At 40.4% G+C, this 16239-nt stretch overlaps 1 protein-coding gene across 3 annotated transcripts; it reads right to left on the bottom strand.

Annotated features, from left to right (window-relative positions):
• Positions 1–185: 185 nt before the first annotated feature.
• On the bottom strand, positions 186–15415 carry g6pd (glucose-6-phosphate dehydrogenase). 3 transcript variants are annotated; one of them, XM_034087056.2, is made up of 14 exons: positions 15352–15415; positions 13629–13679; positions 13060–13181; positions 11323–11360; positions 11096–11204; positions 7690–7907; positions 6738–6896; positions 5464–5589; positions 4677–4770; positions 4380–4566; positions 4058–4293; positions 3826–3902; positions 1315–1407; positions 186–1238 (listed from the first exon to the last, which is right to left on the bottom strand). In XM_034087056.2, the coding sequence occupies exons 1-14, from the start codon at positions 15371–15373 to the stop codon at positions 1148–1150; spliced, it is 1623 nt and encodes a 540-aa protein (XP_033942947.1). In that variant the 5' UTR covers positions 15374–15415; the 3' UTR covers positions 186–1147. The 3 variants fall into 3 exon arrangements, with proteins under 3 accessions (XP_033942947.1, XP_033942948.1, XP_033942949.1); XM_034087057.2 differs by lacking the exon at positions 15352–15415 and adding an exon at positions 15151–15337; XM_034087058.2 differs by lacking the exon at positions 15352–15415 and adding an exon at positions 15230–15331.
• Positions 15416–16239: the final 824 nt, after the last annotated feature.

The following is a 16239-nucleotide window of genomic DNA, read 5'->3' on the forward strand; positions in this document are numbered from 1 at the left end:
TCAACATCCTACAACATGACTTTTCAACATACTGCCTTTTTTTACGAGATTTAATTTCGAATAATACTATTCTCTCTTTTATAAACATAAACATTTCCAAAAAGTAAAAAACATTTTAGTTTTTTTAACTGCAGATACACCTATCGTAACAAATGAGATTTCCTAACATGAAGCGATAAAACAAGTGAACAGAGAAGCAAGTTTATTACAAGTAGTGAAAATGTAGCTAGCATTACATGTGTGTGCAGCTGTATTCAGGACGTCATTACAAAGACTTCGCTGGTGACCTGTGGTGGACACCGCTGCTGTCTGAACCTTCAGAAATATGGAATGAACATCAGAAACTTAAATAAACCTGAACAAAATGTAAACAAAAGGGAATGAAGCTCAGACAGAGAGCTTGTATCGTTTGTCCGTAAGGACACTTAAGACTATTCCAAAATGAGTGCTTTGAACAGAAACTGCCTACATTGCCTTTTGTAAACCAGAGTCTATTTATCTTAAAGAGGAGGCGAAAGAGAGTATGCAAGTGGTGAAAAGAAATTCCAGAAAGAGTGATTATGAATTGCAGTCAAAGCAAACTGGTATTACAATCACGATGATTAGTGACAGCTGGCGAACAGGCATTGGTTGTTCCTCGTCTCTGCGTTGTTCAGTTACCTCTTTGGTACAGTGCTTCAATCTGAGAGCATGACTCAGCTGAGTGTGTTGTTGTTCTGCTCAGCTATTCCATTTACCATCCTTACAAATAAGACCTAATTAATAGAGACAGAGACATGGAGCTAGTTCATCAGACCGTTCTTCACCAAATTATACGATCTAATTTGCTCTCTCTCCAACTGACTTGATCCCACCTCTAAAATAAAACATGTAAATCGTTGTATGACAAAAATAAAACAAATCTAACACCAAGTGTGGTATAAGCTCATGATTACAGCATACATCCATGTATCTCCTTTTGGTGTCTGATGAACTCACTCCAGGGAACACCGGTCATACCTGAGAAATAAAAGCTCCTTTCTGCTACTGTGATGGATGCACATAGGACACGCCTCTTTCCTCAAAAGACACTCCAGTACAAACCAACTCACCTACCCCTGCTGCACCCCTCCTACTACCCTACCTCTACTCCCACCCTCCTCTCAGCTCACAGTCTGTGAGGGTTCACCCATTTGTAGGTGCCTTCATAGCGAAATCCAACTTTCTTTGAAAGGTCGTCTGCTTCCGTCGGGCCCCGGCTGAAAAAAAGAGAAACAATCAACACTCAGTATTTAACTCCTTCTACCCGAGGGAATAGTAAATCACTTTTCCTACCTTCCGTATTTGTAATTAATAGGTTTGGGCTTCTCTTTGTCTATCCGATGAAGAAGAGGTGTGAAGATCCTCCATGCTTCCCTTAGTTCATCACTGGAGAGACAGACAATTCAACCTTTATTCATATAGCACATTTCAGTTCATCCTAACCCTAATTAAAAGTAGTACCGATAAAACCAACCAGAACACAAGACAGGGAAGGAGATCCATTATAAGGATGGCTTTTTAACAGATGTTTTAAAACAGTCCAAAGATGAATCAAATCTGAGAGATTAGGGGAGATGATTGAAGAGGGATTGGGCGAAAACAGCTGAGGCGTATTAACCTTATGTTCTACGAGCAGGGAATTGATAAAAGGCCAAGATTTGTGCAGTGGTTGAGAACTAGACCGCATTTACACGCAAACGCATACGAAACGCAAACGGACCGAATACAATATCAAAAAAGTATTCCGTTCACATGAGACCGCTCGGGAGCGCGGGAGACGCTGTAGTACATATGCCGGGCCTGTAATAGGCGCTGTACTTTCGCCACAAAATACACCAAAAGCAGCGAAGAAGACCCCCCCAGCATGGTTGCCATGGTTGCCCTTCTGTTTATGCCCCGCGGTGGATTTAGCAACATGTAGTTCATGTAATTCTCCATGTCCACTTGTTGCTGATGGTTGTGAGGAGCTGTAGATTTTGCACTAACATCTGTAGCATGGTCAGTAGCAGTAGCTACTGACCATGCTACAGCAGTGAGCAGCAGAGGTGGGGAGAGGCGGGGCTATGGCTTCATCATTATCAGGAAATGATCGTATAGGGCGTACGACACACGGAGCCATTGGGCCCCCCCAGAGAGTTCCGGTTGCAGATCTATCCACCTTGGGACCCGGGTTGCGTTCCAATAGTCCATTTAGCTTAGGAACCTTCCTAACCAAGTGAAATGACCCGGAGGTACGTCAGTGGCAGCCATGATAAGTGCCGTTCCAATTCTCTAAATGAAAGGAAAGGAGATTTCAAACTTCCTTTATAACCTCCTTTAGCTTAGCACTGGACTTCCCTTACCGAAAGGAGAGGAGAAAATGCTGCCCCACAATGCCTTGCAGCCGCAGCATTTGGCGTCACACAACCGGCCGTTCACGGAAACAAACGATTATGACGGAGAAGTTATAGGCCATCATGAACGTTACGGTGCTTATTAAGCATTTTAAAACGTAAGTGGTAACTTGTTTTGAACGTTCATCAGTATTATAATCAAAAAGAGAAATATGAACGTTAGTTTTTACTGAAATTGTCAAATAAAGTCAACATTTCACAGTCTTTACTGAGCTGTGTGGAGTTTGTTCAACTTTTAAAAGATGTTTGAATGGTGATATACACAGTGATAGATGTTAAGGACTAACGTTTATAATAAATACATCTGTATTCATTTTAAGATATTTTCATAGTTCATACGTATTGGGATCATTGGTATTAATGTGGACCGGAGGGAGAGGGTGACGAGCAGAAGTTTCACTTTCCTTTTTTATTTCAATTCCAACTTTGGTCATGAAGAATATGTTTCTCTGTTGTCCACGTTCATAAAGCAAAGCAACAGCATCAGAGCACGGTGCAGAGTCTCTAGATGAGTCCCTCGTTCTTATTAAACATCCATGTTGTAGTCCGCTGTATAGAAAACTGTGGTTTCCATAGTTTCCCCACAGCAGCAGACGCACATTCATGACGTCCGCTGGCGCATCATAAACACGTCGGATAGTGAAAGTGCATTCGGATTCTCTAAAGTACCGCAGTCTCTTCTCCTAAGTCCTTTTGAATTCTCCTATCCACTATCCCTTAACGTTTCACTCAGAGGTCAAGGAATAGGAGATAGGGTTAGAACTTAGGAGCTGATTTTTGGATTATCGGAACGCAACCCCGTTATCGTTTGCGGGGTCCGTTTCCGCGTTTCCGTTACGGCCTCGTGTGAACGAACGGGCTATACGAAAGAGAAAAGTAGCGGATACAACCGTTTGCGTTCTCGTGTAAACAGCACAACAAATGAGGTACGAGGAGATCAGGATTCTAACTGGGGTCAAGGTTTGCAGACCTTTATCAGTTGAATCTGAATTGTAACGGAGGCCAATGGAGGGAAGCAAGATCAGGGGTAATGTGGGAACGACAGGTAGCTCATGTTCAGAGGGAATTACAAAACTGTGGATGGAAGAAGTGTGCATTTTTTTTATCCAAGATCAGAGAAGGTGCAATCCTTGGCGCTGGGCGAGCTTAGTAACAGGATGCACAAAAGTCATAGAAAACAAATCTGATACCAACATTCATATTGCTGGTCTTTGAATACTAATGGACCAGTTGACTGATCGATACTGCCAAAGGAACAGCTATATATAAAGTTTAACAATGTTTCCGTCACGCTGAGGCAAAGAAATGATGCACTTTGTCGCCATCTAGTGTGAAGAACTGGTAGGTTTACTAATAAGTTAGGTTTACATAATGTAACAGGAGACATCAGCAGTGAAAAACGGGGACAGACCTGCGTACAAAGTGCATCTGACTCCCACAGAAGACATCCAGGATGAGACGTTCATAGGCGTCGGGAAGCTTCACATCCTGAAAACAAGACACATCTGACAGTTACGCTTCAGAATTTAAAGATGTGATTGCTCTGTTATCTTTAACTTTGTCATGTCTGGCTCAAGTAAGAATACTTTTTGGTTCCTTTGTTTACAATGATTCTGTGCACAGATGAATACGCTTGCACCTGCCTTGTATCTGCTCTTGTAGGTGAGGTCCAGCTCAGTTTCCTCAGGGCTAAAGTACACGCCGGGCTTCTTGCTCATCATCTTGGCGTAGACGGCCTCGTTGGGCTGCACACGCACCACGAGCTCATTCCTGCGGCACTGATTTCCAAAGATATCCCCTGGGACATCTGTGAACTGCAGCCGCACCTCGGCTTTCCTCTCATTCAGAGCTTTTCCGCAGCGCAGGATGAAAGGAACACCTGAGGAGTGAAACATTTGAATGCATTATGAAAGGGAGGATGTGATATCGGCAGGGTTTGTTTCGTAAAGCGTGCGGCGTGTTTACCATCCCAGCGCTCGTTGTGCACATAGAGCACAGCGGTGGTGAAGGTGGCCTGAGTGGATCCTTTGGGAACAGTTGGATCATCGAGGTAACCCAGTTTGGAGTCTCCCTCCCCCTCTGGATCCCCCACATACTGACCCAGCACCACGTCTGACAGGGTCACTGGAGCGATGCACTTCAGCACCTTCACCTACAAACACATAGCTTCCGTTAGCAACATAAACCACCAGAGAGCGCTCCATTCCTGTAGAGTTTGAGGAGGGGTTGCTGAGGGCGGGTTCCTGGGGGACAACTCCTTACCTTTTCATCCCTGACGTCATCAGAGCTGGTGGAGGCTGGTTTCTCCATGGCAACCAGGCAGAGCATCTGCAGCAAATGGTTCTGCATGACGTCGCTGATAGGCACACAGGAAACAGGTGGTCACACAAAAGATAGGAAGGAGAATGAGAGGAGTGATCACTCATCTAAAGGGTCATCGGACTCGCAGTGAGCTGCTGAGAGTATTTACTGATGCAACAGGCATGAGGCCTACTTTCAATGCCCTCATTTAGCATTTAGGAACAATTTAAAAATGGTTTATAACACTCTTTTGTAGTTGTACACTGATAGGACATAATTGGATGTCCAATTAGTGTTGAAGGTAAATCAGAATACCTTTATTAGTCCCACAGAGGGGACATTTGCAATGTGGTTGATTTAATACATCCCTCAATGCATGGCAAATTGTCTGAGAGACTGCTGCACAACCTGCTGTTCCTCCAGCACCCAGCAGTGGCATTTCACTTGAGTGACAAAATGCAGGCTGTTTCACATTCCATATCCTGTTTCTTCTTTTCGGTAAACCATAATCTATTCTCTAGATGCAGGTTTAAAAGGAACGGCAATGCTTGCTGGAATTGCAAACTAGTTACACTGCAACGGATTCTATGGACAAGGGAGGTTTGACAGTATTCTGGGTGTTTCTCAATGTCGAGGACGCTTGCTTGGTAGCACATGTCTTCCGAGTCACTTGCTTCAGAAGCGAGGTAAGAATCCTTCCTAGCCTCGGAAAACGAAGAAGGTGTATAATATTTACCACTCTACTCACCGGATGATGCCAAAATCATCAAAGTAGCCTCCTCGTCCCTGAGTGCCAAACGGTTCTTTAAAGCTGAGAACAACACAGGCTATGCTGTCCCTGTTCCAGATCGGCCCGAAGATTCGGTTTCCAAACCTGCAATGAGCATCAAATTATCGTCAGACAGACAGACAGTCAGTCAGTCAGTCAGAGACACACAGACACACACAGACACAGCGTGAAGAGACTGTTTGTGACAGCATGGATAAACAATTTTCTTCTATGGTGTTCTTGGTCAGGGGCCAATGTATGTTTTCTTTGATAGTCAGAAAGGCTTTTCTTAACTACAAGCCAGCTGAAACTGAGGTGTTGAATAATTTAAGTTACCTTAAAATCTAAAAAGAAACACAAAGCTCAGGGAGAAATGTCATTTGACATACTCAACTCTAAGAAGAGAGATACGCTGGTAGTAATGTATATTTTCAGTTTGAAAATCATTAGGGTGCAATAGGGATATATCAGTGATATATTTGTTTGTATAAGGTTTATGTAATACTACCTCCCAAAAAACAAAACAAAATCCCAATAACTAGACCTGTCCGAACCATTAAGGGTACATCATTAATAACTGGATCTGTATCTTTGCTCTCTTTAAAGTGGACCTATCATGCTATATTTGAAATATATATTGTCGGGCCATACCTATATAAAACATGTCTGTGAAGTTTTTTTTTCAAAATACCAAACAGATCATGCATTTTAGCCATGCCTCATTTCGCTCCATTTGCTCTTTTCCAGCCCTGTTTTTGAAAGGGCTGATTCTGCTTTTGTGGCAGACTACAGCGCCACTTACAGGCCTGGCATATGTACTACAGCGTCTCCAGCGCTTTCGAGCGGTCTCTCATTCCCCTGATAGGTGGAGAGTTGCCCATATAGGCGGAGCACCCCTTTTCTGACGTCAGAACAATTCAAATCTGTATCAGCTCCGTTGCAGCCCCGTTTTTAGAGATTTGGGTATGGAGGAAAAGAGAGAGGGTTGTGAGTTCCCCGACACACATATTCATTTAAAAAAGACGTACAAAAGTGTATTTTGCATGATAGGTCCCCTTTAAAGCAACCAGACTCCATTGACAAACAGTTAGTCCCTGTTGGAAAGAGTTGTCCGACTGCAAGGTAAAGTGGTAAAATGATTTAAAATATAGTGTACACCAGCCAACCTTTTTCCAGTTTACTGCATTTTAATATGTCCCATTAAACAAATAGATGCACGTGAAAAGCTCCTCAGTGCAAATATGTTCTCCTACCTGAGCACCATGAGGTTCTGCACCATCTCTTTGCCCAAGTAGTGATCGATACGGTAGATTTGATCTTCAGTGAAGAGGGAGGAGAGGTGAGCGGACAGCTCCTCAGAGCTCTGCAGGTCGTGTCCAAACGGCTTCTCCACGATCACCCTGTTCCAGCCCCTACACACACACACACACACACACACACACACACACACACACACACACACACACACACACACACACACACACACACACACACACACACACAGAAGAAGAGCGAGAGAGCATATAAACATTCTATCCATTCACCTATGATGCCATTATATTTTCACTACAGGGGTCTTTTCAAATTGAGTTATATTAGCCACATTGATACTCCAAAGTGTTGGTTCGGCACTTTTGACACACACACACACACAATTAATACTGTGATCGTCACCAAAATGATAGCTTACTCAGGCACCATTGGGTTTAAACTGTGTTTCAACTTAAATCTAAAGTGTCAGTAAGTGAGGGAAAGATAATTAATGATGGAAGCTATTTAGAATCAAATCGCCTCAGACCTACTAATGAAGGAAACGTTTAATTCTCTCAGGCTTCACACTCAGTTGCCAAGATACACTTAGATCTTTATAGTGTTCAGTTTTTGTTTAAACTATTTTAAAGTAGTGTGGATTCAACTGTATGATTATTCTGGAGGATGGACTAAATAATAGGAAATAATTGGATGGCTGCACCCATGTAACACCCAGCACTTCAAGTTATCTTCAGACACCTCAGAACTATGGTACTAGTGCTGCTTATGTAATGTCAAATCTATAAATCACATTTTGTTGGAGGGAAATCTTAAATGCAGTAAAACAACTTTAACAGACATGACAAAGGGCGAGGGTTTGGGAGACTGTGCATCGATCTGTGAAACGAGTTAACAGTGTGACAGAGCAGCAGCTGGCAGGAGAAGTGAACTGACTTTGTGCTCATACAGCAGGTCCTGATGTTCTTGCTGACGTTGTGGTAGACGGTGGGGGGCAGCGCCAGGTAGAAGAGCCGGTTGGCCTCGGTTCCTCCGGGCAGAGACTGGATGTGTGTGTCGAGTTTGGAGAAGGAATCCTCATCGGCATATTTCCCACTGATGTATGTGTTCCTGCTGAAGAAGGCTGACAACCGCTCTGTGTCTTTATCTGTCACCTGGGAGGAGGGGGGGACATTTACACATGAATAGATTATAAGAAATACTTCATTCACAAAATGACCACTTGTATATCTATAACATATCCTGTGTAACACAGAATTCTTGAAAACAGTTTATGGGGAATGGATTTAAATAAAAAATGCTATGTGAGCAGGATGATATACAAATTATTATTTGTTGGTGAAGTATTCCTTTTGGAAGAATGTTTAAAATTGTAGTTGTGCAAAGGGAGGCATCAAGAACTTACAGTGAAAGCGTTTTATTCTGTTTCTGAATATACTTGTAGTATAAATGGACTGTTTATATTTCACTACTGGGAGCCGACCAAATCAGTGAAGTGTCGAGCAGCTAAACAAGGAGCTGAAACTCCCTATAAATCTCTGTAAAGCCGAGAGGAGCTGCAGCTTAAGTTGATAATTCTCTCCAGGTTCATTATCGCTTTAACGATCAAGCCAAATGAGGAAGGAGGAGCAGAGTGGAGGGAGGGATAGAAGACCGGGGTTGCAGTCGAATAGTCCATTTACTCTAACGGAGTCAAATGACCCGGAAGTCCCTCAGTGGCAGCCATGATCAGTGCCGTTCCAATTCTCTAAATGAAAGGAAAGGAGGTTTCAAACTTCCTTTATAACCTCCTTTAGCTTAGGAACCACTGGACCTCTCTTGACGAAAGGAGAGGAGAAAATGCTGCCCCACAATGCCTTGCAGTCGCAGCGTTTGCCGTCACACAACAGTCGGCCGTTCACGGAAACAACCGATTATGACGGAGAAATTATGTCATGAAAGTTACGGTGCTTATTAAGCATTTTAAAACGTATGTGGTAAGTTGCCAAAGTGCTTTGTTTTGAACGTTCATCAGTATTATAATCAAAGAGAAATATGAACGTTTTTACTGAAATGATCAAATAAAGTCAACATTTCACAGTCTTTACTGAGCTGTGTGGAGTTTGTTCAACTTTTAAAAGATGTTTAAATGGTGATATACACAGTGATAGATGTTAAGGACTAACGTTCATAATAAATACATCTGTATTGATTTGAAGATCTTTTCATAGTTCATACAATCATACGTATTGGGATCATTGGTATTAATGTGGGAGGGAGAGGGTGACGAGCATAAGTTTCACTTTCCTTTTTTATTTCAATTCCAACTTTGGTCATGAAGAATATGTTTCTCTGTTGTCCACGTTCATAAAGCAAAGCAGCAGCATCAGAGCACGGTGCAGAGTCTCTAGATGAGTCCCTCGTTCTTATTGAGCATCCATGTTGTAGTCCGCTGTAGAGAAAACTGTGGTTTCCATAGTTTCCCCACAGCAGCAGACGCTGGCGCATCATAAACACGTCGGATAGTGAAAGTGCAGTCGGATTCAAGAGTCTAAAGTACCGCAGTCTCTTCTCCTAAGTCCTTTTGAATTCTCCTATCCCTTAACCCCGTGACGTTTCACTCAGAGGTTAAGGAATAGGAGATAGGGTTAGACGTTAGGAGCTGATTTTTGGACTATTCGACTGCAACTCTGAACACAGCATCTGCTTTCCTTAAAGAAGGTTTTTAGTTAGGTAGTATTTGTGGTTTAGGCAAGGCAAGTTTATTTATATAGCACCTTTCAACACAAGGTAATTCAAAGTGCTTTACAAAAAATGAAAGACATTAAGAAAATGGCATTTAAAATCAGTCATTAAAAAGAAAAGATAATAAAATAAACATTAACAGAAAAAATACATGGATAAAAGTTACAGTGCAGTCTAAGATATGAACAGTTCAATTAAAAGCAGCGACAAAAAGAAAAGTCTTCAGCCTGGATTTAAAAGTAGTAAGAGTTGCAGCGGACCTGCAGGTTTCTGGGAGTTTGTTCCAGATATTTGGAGCATAATAACTGAACGCTGCTTCTCCATGTTTAGTTCTGACTCTGGGGACAGAAAGCTGACCAGTCCTTGAAGACCTGAGAGATCTGGATGGTTCATAATTTAGCAATGGGTCAGAAATCTATTTTGGGCCTAAACCATTCAGTGCTTTATAAACCAGCAGCAGTATTTTGAAATCTATTCTTTGACACACAGGAAGCCAGTGTAAAGACTTCAGAACAGGAGTGACGTGATCCACTTTCTTAGTGTTAGTGAGGACTCGAGCAGCGGCGTTCTGAATCAGCCGCAGCTTTCTAATAGATGTTTTAGTGAGACCTGTGAAGACACCATTGCAGTAGTCGAGTCTACTGAAGATAAAGGCATGGACAAGTTTTTCCAAATCCTGCTGTGACATTAGTCTTTTAATCCTAGATATGTTCTTTAGGTGATAGTAGGCTGATTTAGTAACTGTTTTAATGTGACTGTTGAAACTCAGGTCAGAGTCCATGACTACACCTAGATTTCTGGCTTTATCTGTTGTTTTGAACATTGCAGACAGAAGCTCAGCGCTCACTTTTATACGTTCTGCCTTGGCACCAAAAACCATTACCTCAGTTTTATCTTTGTTTAATTGGAGAAAGTTCTGACACATCCAGTCATTGATTTGTTCAATGCACTTACTCAGTGTTTGAATTGGAGCATAGTCTCCTGGTGAAATTGTTACGTAAATGTGTGTGTCATCTGCATAGCTATGGTAACTTATTTTGTCATGTCATATTTGTCAACTCAGATGTGTATTTACCTATAGAAACAAAGTTGTTTATGTCCTTTAAGTAGGATTCAAACCAATTTAGAACTGTTTCCGAAAGTCCCACCCAGTTTTCCAGTCGGTCTAGTAATATGCTGTGGTCAACAGTGTCAAACGCAGCACTGAGATCTAATAATACTAACACTGAAGTTCTGCCACTGTCTGTGTTTAAGTGGATGTCATTAAAGACCTTTACAAGAGCAGTCTCAGTGCTGTGGTTTGGACGAAAGCCTGACTGGAACACATCAAAACAGTTATTTAAATGCAAGAAATTACTCAACTGTTGAAAAACTACTTTTTCAATGATTTTACCTAGAAATGGGAGGTTTGATATGGGCCTGTAATTGTTCATTACTGAAGCATCTAGATTATTCTTTTTTAAGAGCGGTTTAATGACTGCAGTTTTCAGGGCCTGTGGAAAAATACCTGAGTGAAGAGATTTGTTTACTATATGAAGTAGATCTGAGGTCTAAGGTTAAGGTCTGCAGTAAACTATGAATAGACTTCAAAGAGTTGCATCTCGAAGGTTTAGTTTACCTTCAGGTACTGCAGGCAAGAAGCTCGAATGGCATCAACGGTCAAATCCGAGCGAGCAAAGCCCACGAAATATGTCTGCTCAGGGAGGAGGCCGTCTCTGAACAGCCACCTGGGAGAGAGCAGAGAACATTATGCTCACAACTTCAGAAGATACACCTCATATTATCTTTCCTTAGACGTTGCAGTTCTACTAAGTATTTCCCTGGGGTCAATGGAGGTTCACTCACCATAGAGTTGGGTAGATTTTCTTCTTAGCCAGATCCCCCTGCAGGTGCAAACAAACAATCAGAAATAGGATTTGTAGGTCACGAACAGTCATTAGGTGGTAATGCTGTGCTTTGGAGTCAGCATGCAGCTTATTTAAGCAGAGCACTTTGCCACAGCGGTAATTATTTTCCATGACACAAAAGTCTCAAGATGCTGCAGCAGCACAACAGCTTAAACCATCTGGCGACAGGTAAGTAGGCTGCTTTGGCTTATTTAGGAATTGTGCAACTTTGGTAATCCCACAGAGAGCAAGCAGACGTGTTCATTAGTTTACACTTGATTTGACATGTTTATATTATACTGTTTTTTCTTCTTCTTTTTTACCCAGAATTGTTTTATGTATTTCTTTATTTTTGTTTAGTTCTTCTACATCAGCCTTTTGTTCTGTGCTTATTGTGTCATTTATATTTTAGTTGTATTTTTCTAAAAAGTTTAGCTTGATTTGTTATTGCTTATTTTTCTCCTTAAGTTAAAGGAAGTTCTAATGCGCAAGCCTGTTCGCTCTTCGGCTCTCTTGACATCTCTCTTCTTTTTTATCAATCTGGATGTTCTTATGAAAATATTAAAAGAAAAAAATGAATATCCTGCTTTTCAAGCGAACAACAATACAATGACAAGACATTCAACTTAATTAGTCAAAGTTATTCACATAACAGTATACTGTTGGCCTAGATAACAATCTGACTTCTCCTAAAACACTCAAATCCTCAGCTGGAAAACCAACTCATCTTGCAACACTGCTTCTTTGTTTAAGAATACTGTAGAGGAGATGACATAACGCGAGATATGTTTTTAATGTCACACTCAGGCTAAGAATTCTGTGAACTAACACGTATCATTTGCTTCAAGACAAGGAAAGAACAAACCTGTTTAACAAAAACGTTCATGTCCTCAATTATTGAATGGGTATCAGTAAGTATATATTTATAAATCTGGTGTGACTGTATGTTATCACTTGGTGGCAAACATGAAAAGGTTCCCTGCAGTAAAGCCACAGTAACAAAAACACTCAGCAACACACATATCAGTTAAACAAGTACAACCAGAGTGTGCCCAACCCGTGACCGGTCTGTTTCACATTGAAAGAAAAACGCTGACAGTCAGTGACAATGCAAAAATCTGCAACAGCGCCACCTTCCCAAAGGCAACCAATGCAAGGGACAGACAATGAACTGCTGTAACCTGACTATATGTTAAAGAAAACTGAAAAAACAATGATTCTGTAACAAGAAAATGTATATGTAAAAGATTGTTGAAAGAATTCTAACAGAACATATGGTTTACACGGTGAAGAAATTAGGAAGCATGAGGAAACCGGTAGAAAAGGTTTCAGAATGCATTACTTTTTTTTTCCTAGACCAGTATGAGGAAGAAGGAAAACACTGAAAAGAGGCAATGTCTTCATAGATCGACTCATAATTGAGGGTTTTTGTAGCAGTAAAAGTAACTTTGCTTTGTATGAGAAGAATTAAATAAACAAAAAGGCAAGAAATAGGTGTATGCTAAGTGTATTTTAAATGATAAGAGGAACATGAGTTGAAGTGTCTTAATGTAAGGCTGTTAAAAGACACACACACACACACACACACACACACGTTTGTGTGATCCAGACTATTCATTTCATATCACTTCCCATTCTGGTATGCTATTTATAAAACCACTGATTTGATTATAACCCCCCCCTTCCCTGCTCTCACCGATGCTCCCATGATGATGAAGATGTGAGCGTCAGACTGGTGGAACTCTTCATCTTCATGCAGCTCCTTCCTCAGCTCCCCGAACACCTCGGAGCGAGAGAGGGGGATCTTGGTCATTTTCTCTAAAAAGTCAACAAAGATAAAATCAGTAAATAAAAATGAACCAACGACTGTACCCATGTATAAAATAGAGTACGTATAAAGCCACAAGAATAACGAAACATTAGGTGGTGGTGCTACTGTGTTGCAAACAAAATGATGCTGGAACAATTGAGAACAATACATTTCCTTAAACTCCGACGGTTTGATGTATTCGGGGTTGGGAGGAATATAAATGAATACATAATCCTGGCTCGGGAAAACTGATACTTTTAATATTTTTCCTACATTTTATAGAGTACACAGCTATTTTCAAGAAATTAATCGGCAGTTAAATCAATACAACAATATGTGTTCATTGCCACCCTACTGTCACAGCTTCATTCTCTTGCCATCTGCTGTATTAACCTATTTAATACCTAGTATACAGACAATTCCCATGCATCTCTCAAGATATTAGCGTTACTCACGGTTTCGTTGACTTGTTGCTTGGCTCGTCATGCTGTCTTGATGTCCTGCAGCTTGTGTTGTTAATCAAATTTTAAAAAAGAGGGTGTTAAACACACATTCAACAAAGAAAATTGTCCTTAAAAGAGCAAACAACTCAAATAAAATGATAGGCAAACAATAGATGTTGGCCGATCCCCAAACCGACCTCCAATAGAAAACCAATAAGCGCCTAAAACAGCAGAAAATAAATGATATATGTTTTGAAAAAAAGGAGAGGCAGGTAAAATAAGATTTTCTTCTCCCTGGTCCTTTCCACCATGCTCTATAACAAAAATTCAAAAACAACTAGTATGAATGTACATGTTTTGTAAAGTGTACATGTTTTGTTAAATGTGTGGAATAAACAAATAAATAAAATGGTCAGCTGTGAGGTCAAATATATTGGATTTTAAACAAATGGACTCCAACTGAAAAAAAGCAGCACTGGCCCTTTACTTCCTTAATTATCCACAATTCAAAAACCATGAGGTAAGAAACTTTGAATTCCTTTTGACTGATTTTAGGTTGTACTTCTTTTTGTTCATCACTGACCTCTTTATTCTCACCCTCATCTACACCTGCAGTGATGGTTACAAACATATAGAATCCCATCTCAGCCAATGAAAAGAAAGTGCAAGTCATTATGAGAATATCTAAATAATGACAGTGCATCTCTTAATAAGCTTCTCGTCCTTTTGATATGCCATGTCATTATTATAAGACATGTGTTTTATGTTACTAAACCATTATGTAAGGATACTAGTTCATTATTTTAAAACAGATAGTTAAATTACGGAGAGAGTTTATAATTATTTTACTATACAAAATCATTTGTGTCAGTATTTCAAGCAAGTGTTTCATTATAATGACTTGCATCATTTCTCTTTTCATTGCAAGGGTCAAATTTCATTTGTTTTCCTACTGGCAGAAATAAGCTTCAATACAAATCTGCAACGTATTTCATAGAAGCTAAATTAACAAACATAACAACAGTCATGAAAGTATATAATAAATAATACATGGCATGCATATCATCTTACATTAAAAACAACACTCAGAAGGACAGCATGTGTATTTCTGTCAGATGGTCACTGGCTCTACTTGGCCTGACACACAACAAACTATAATGATATTAGTCAATCTTCCACAAAATCCCGTATTTAAAAAGGCTAAACGTTAAAGCAGCACACAGTGATAAAGCGGGATACTTTTGGCTAACACATCAAGATAACAAGGGCTGACATTACAGGCAGTTAGCAGCTAAACATTACAGCTCAGAATATGTCGCTTTTAACATAATAGCTTTATATTGCGGTTTACAAGCTGCTGGGCTAACTAATACTGTACAAACCGCCCTGTCATCAGCCCTTAGCTTTACGTGCTGCCAACATGCCTTCACAAGTGATCCAAACTGAAGCTAGCAAACAGCACCTAGCTTACAGCACATGCAACGGTAACCAAGGGCTAAGTTAGCTCAACAGAATGTAAACCGCTGCTACTCACAAGTCCGTTAACGAGATGATAACCTGGCCGTTAAGACTCTGAACCAAACCCTCCGACAGGCAGGGCTTTATACACTCACACAGTCAGGGCGAACAACAGTCGAGGAGGCTGTGTTTTGTGCAGCGCATTTGTCCTGCTTACTTCCCTGTTGAAGTGACAAAGAGGAAATTGAAGATTTTTATTGGTTTGGGTGAAACTCACCAGCGCTCGCTCGAGTTCCCATCACTGTCGGATCCAGTGACGTCGTCGGCTCTGCCGGTGGGCGAGGCTTAACATGACACGCACCCTCACGCACACACTGCCCCATTATGATATTCGGACAGGGGAAATGTATGGAGCTAATTTCCTGCCATAACTCCACAAACAAATTAAACAAGTTTTACAAATGTGTACACTTGTGAAAAAAATCCTGAGCACAACCACGGCTGAACATTACTGCCAAAAGTCACGTGACTCACGTGACTTTTGGCAGTAATGTTCCGTGACTTTAGAAGAAAAAGTGTTGTACTTGTAAAAAAAAGTGTTGTACTTGTAAAAAAAAGTGTTGTACTTGTCTCTGAAACATGATTTATTAGAAAAATGTAATGTGTTGGTTTGATACGTTTTTTATTTGCAAAACTAAATGCATTAGTTTGTAGATGATGTTTTGTATTTGCTAACCACACTGTGTTTGCTAGTGAATAAGGCATTTGTAAAACTTGTTTATGTTGTTTGTGGAGTTATGGCAGGAAATTAGCTCCATAGAAATGCAGTTCAATCTTGTGGGTGAATATGAGGGCACAAAGTAAGACTTTTTTTAAATTCAATATTTCAGTTATGTGTTCATTTACAGTAATACCAATAACAATAATAACAATTGTTGCAAACAAATTATAATAATAATATCAACAATGATATTAATACATTAATAATAATAATGGTAATAATAATCTTAATAATGACATGTCACAGCAGTAGTGGGTGAGTAAAGAAACTAGAGAATACATTACAAAAGGCAAATCAAAATAAGTACAAATACTGCACAATAAAACCAGGTAATGACATAAATAACAAAACAAGGTAAATAATGTATTCTAAGAACAACAGAAT

The sequence above is a fragment of the Pseudochaenichthys georgianus genome, chromosome 7 (assembly GCF_902827115.2).
Source record: "Pseudochaenichthys georgianus chromosome 7, fPseGeo1.2, whole genome shotgun sequence".
In the NCBI taxonomy this organism is placed as follows: domain Eukaryota; kingdom Metazoa; phylum Chordata; class Actinopteri; order Perciformes; family Channichthyidae; genus Pseudochaenichthys; species Pseudochaenichthys georgianus.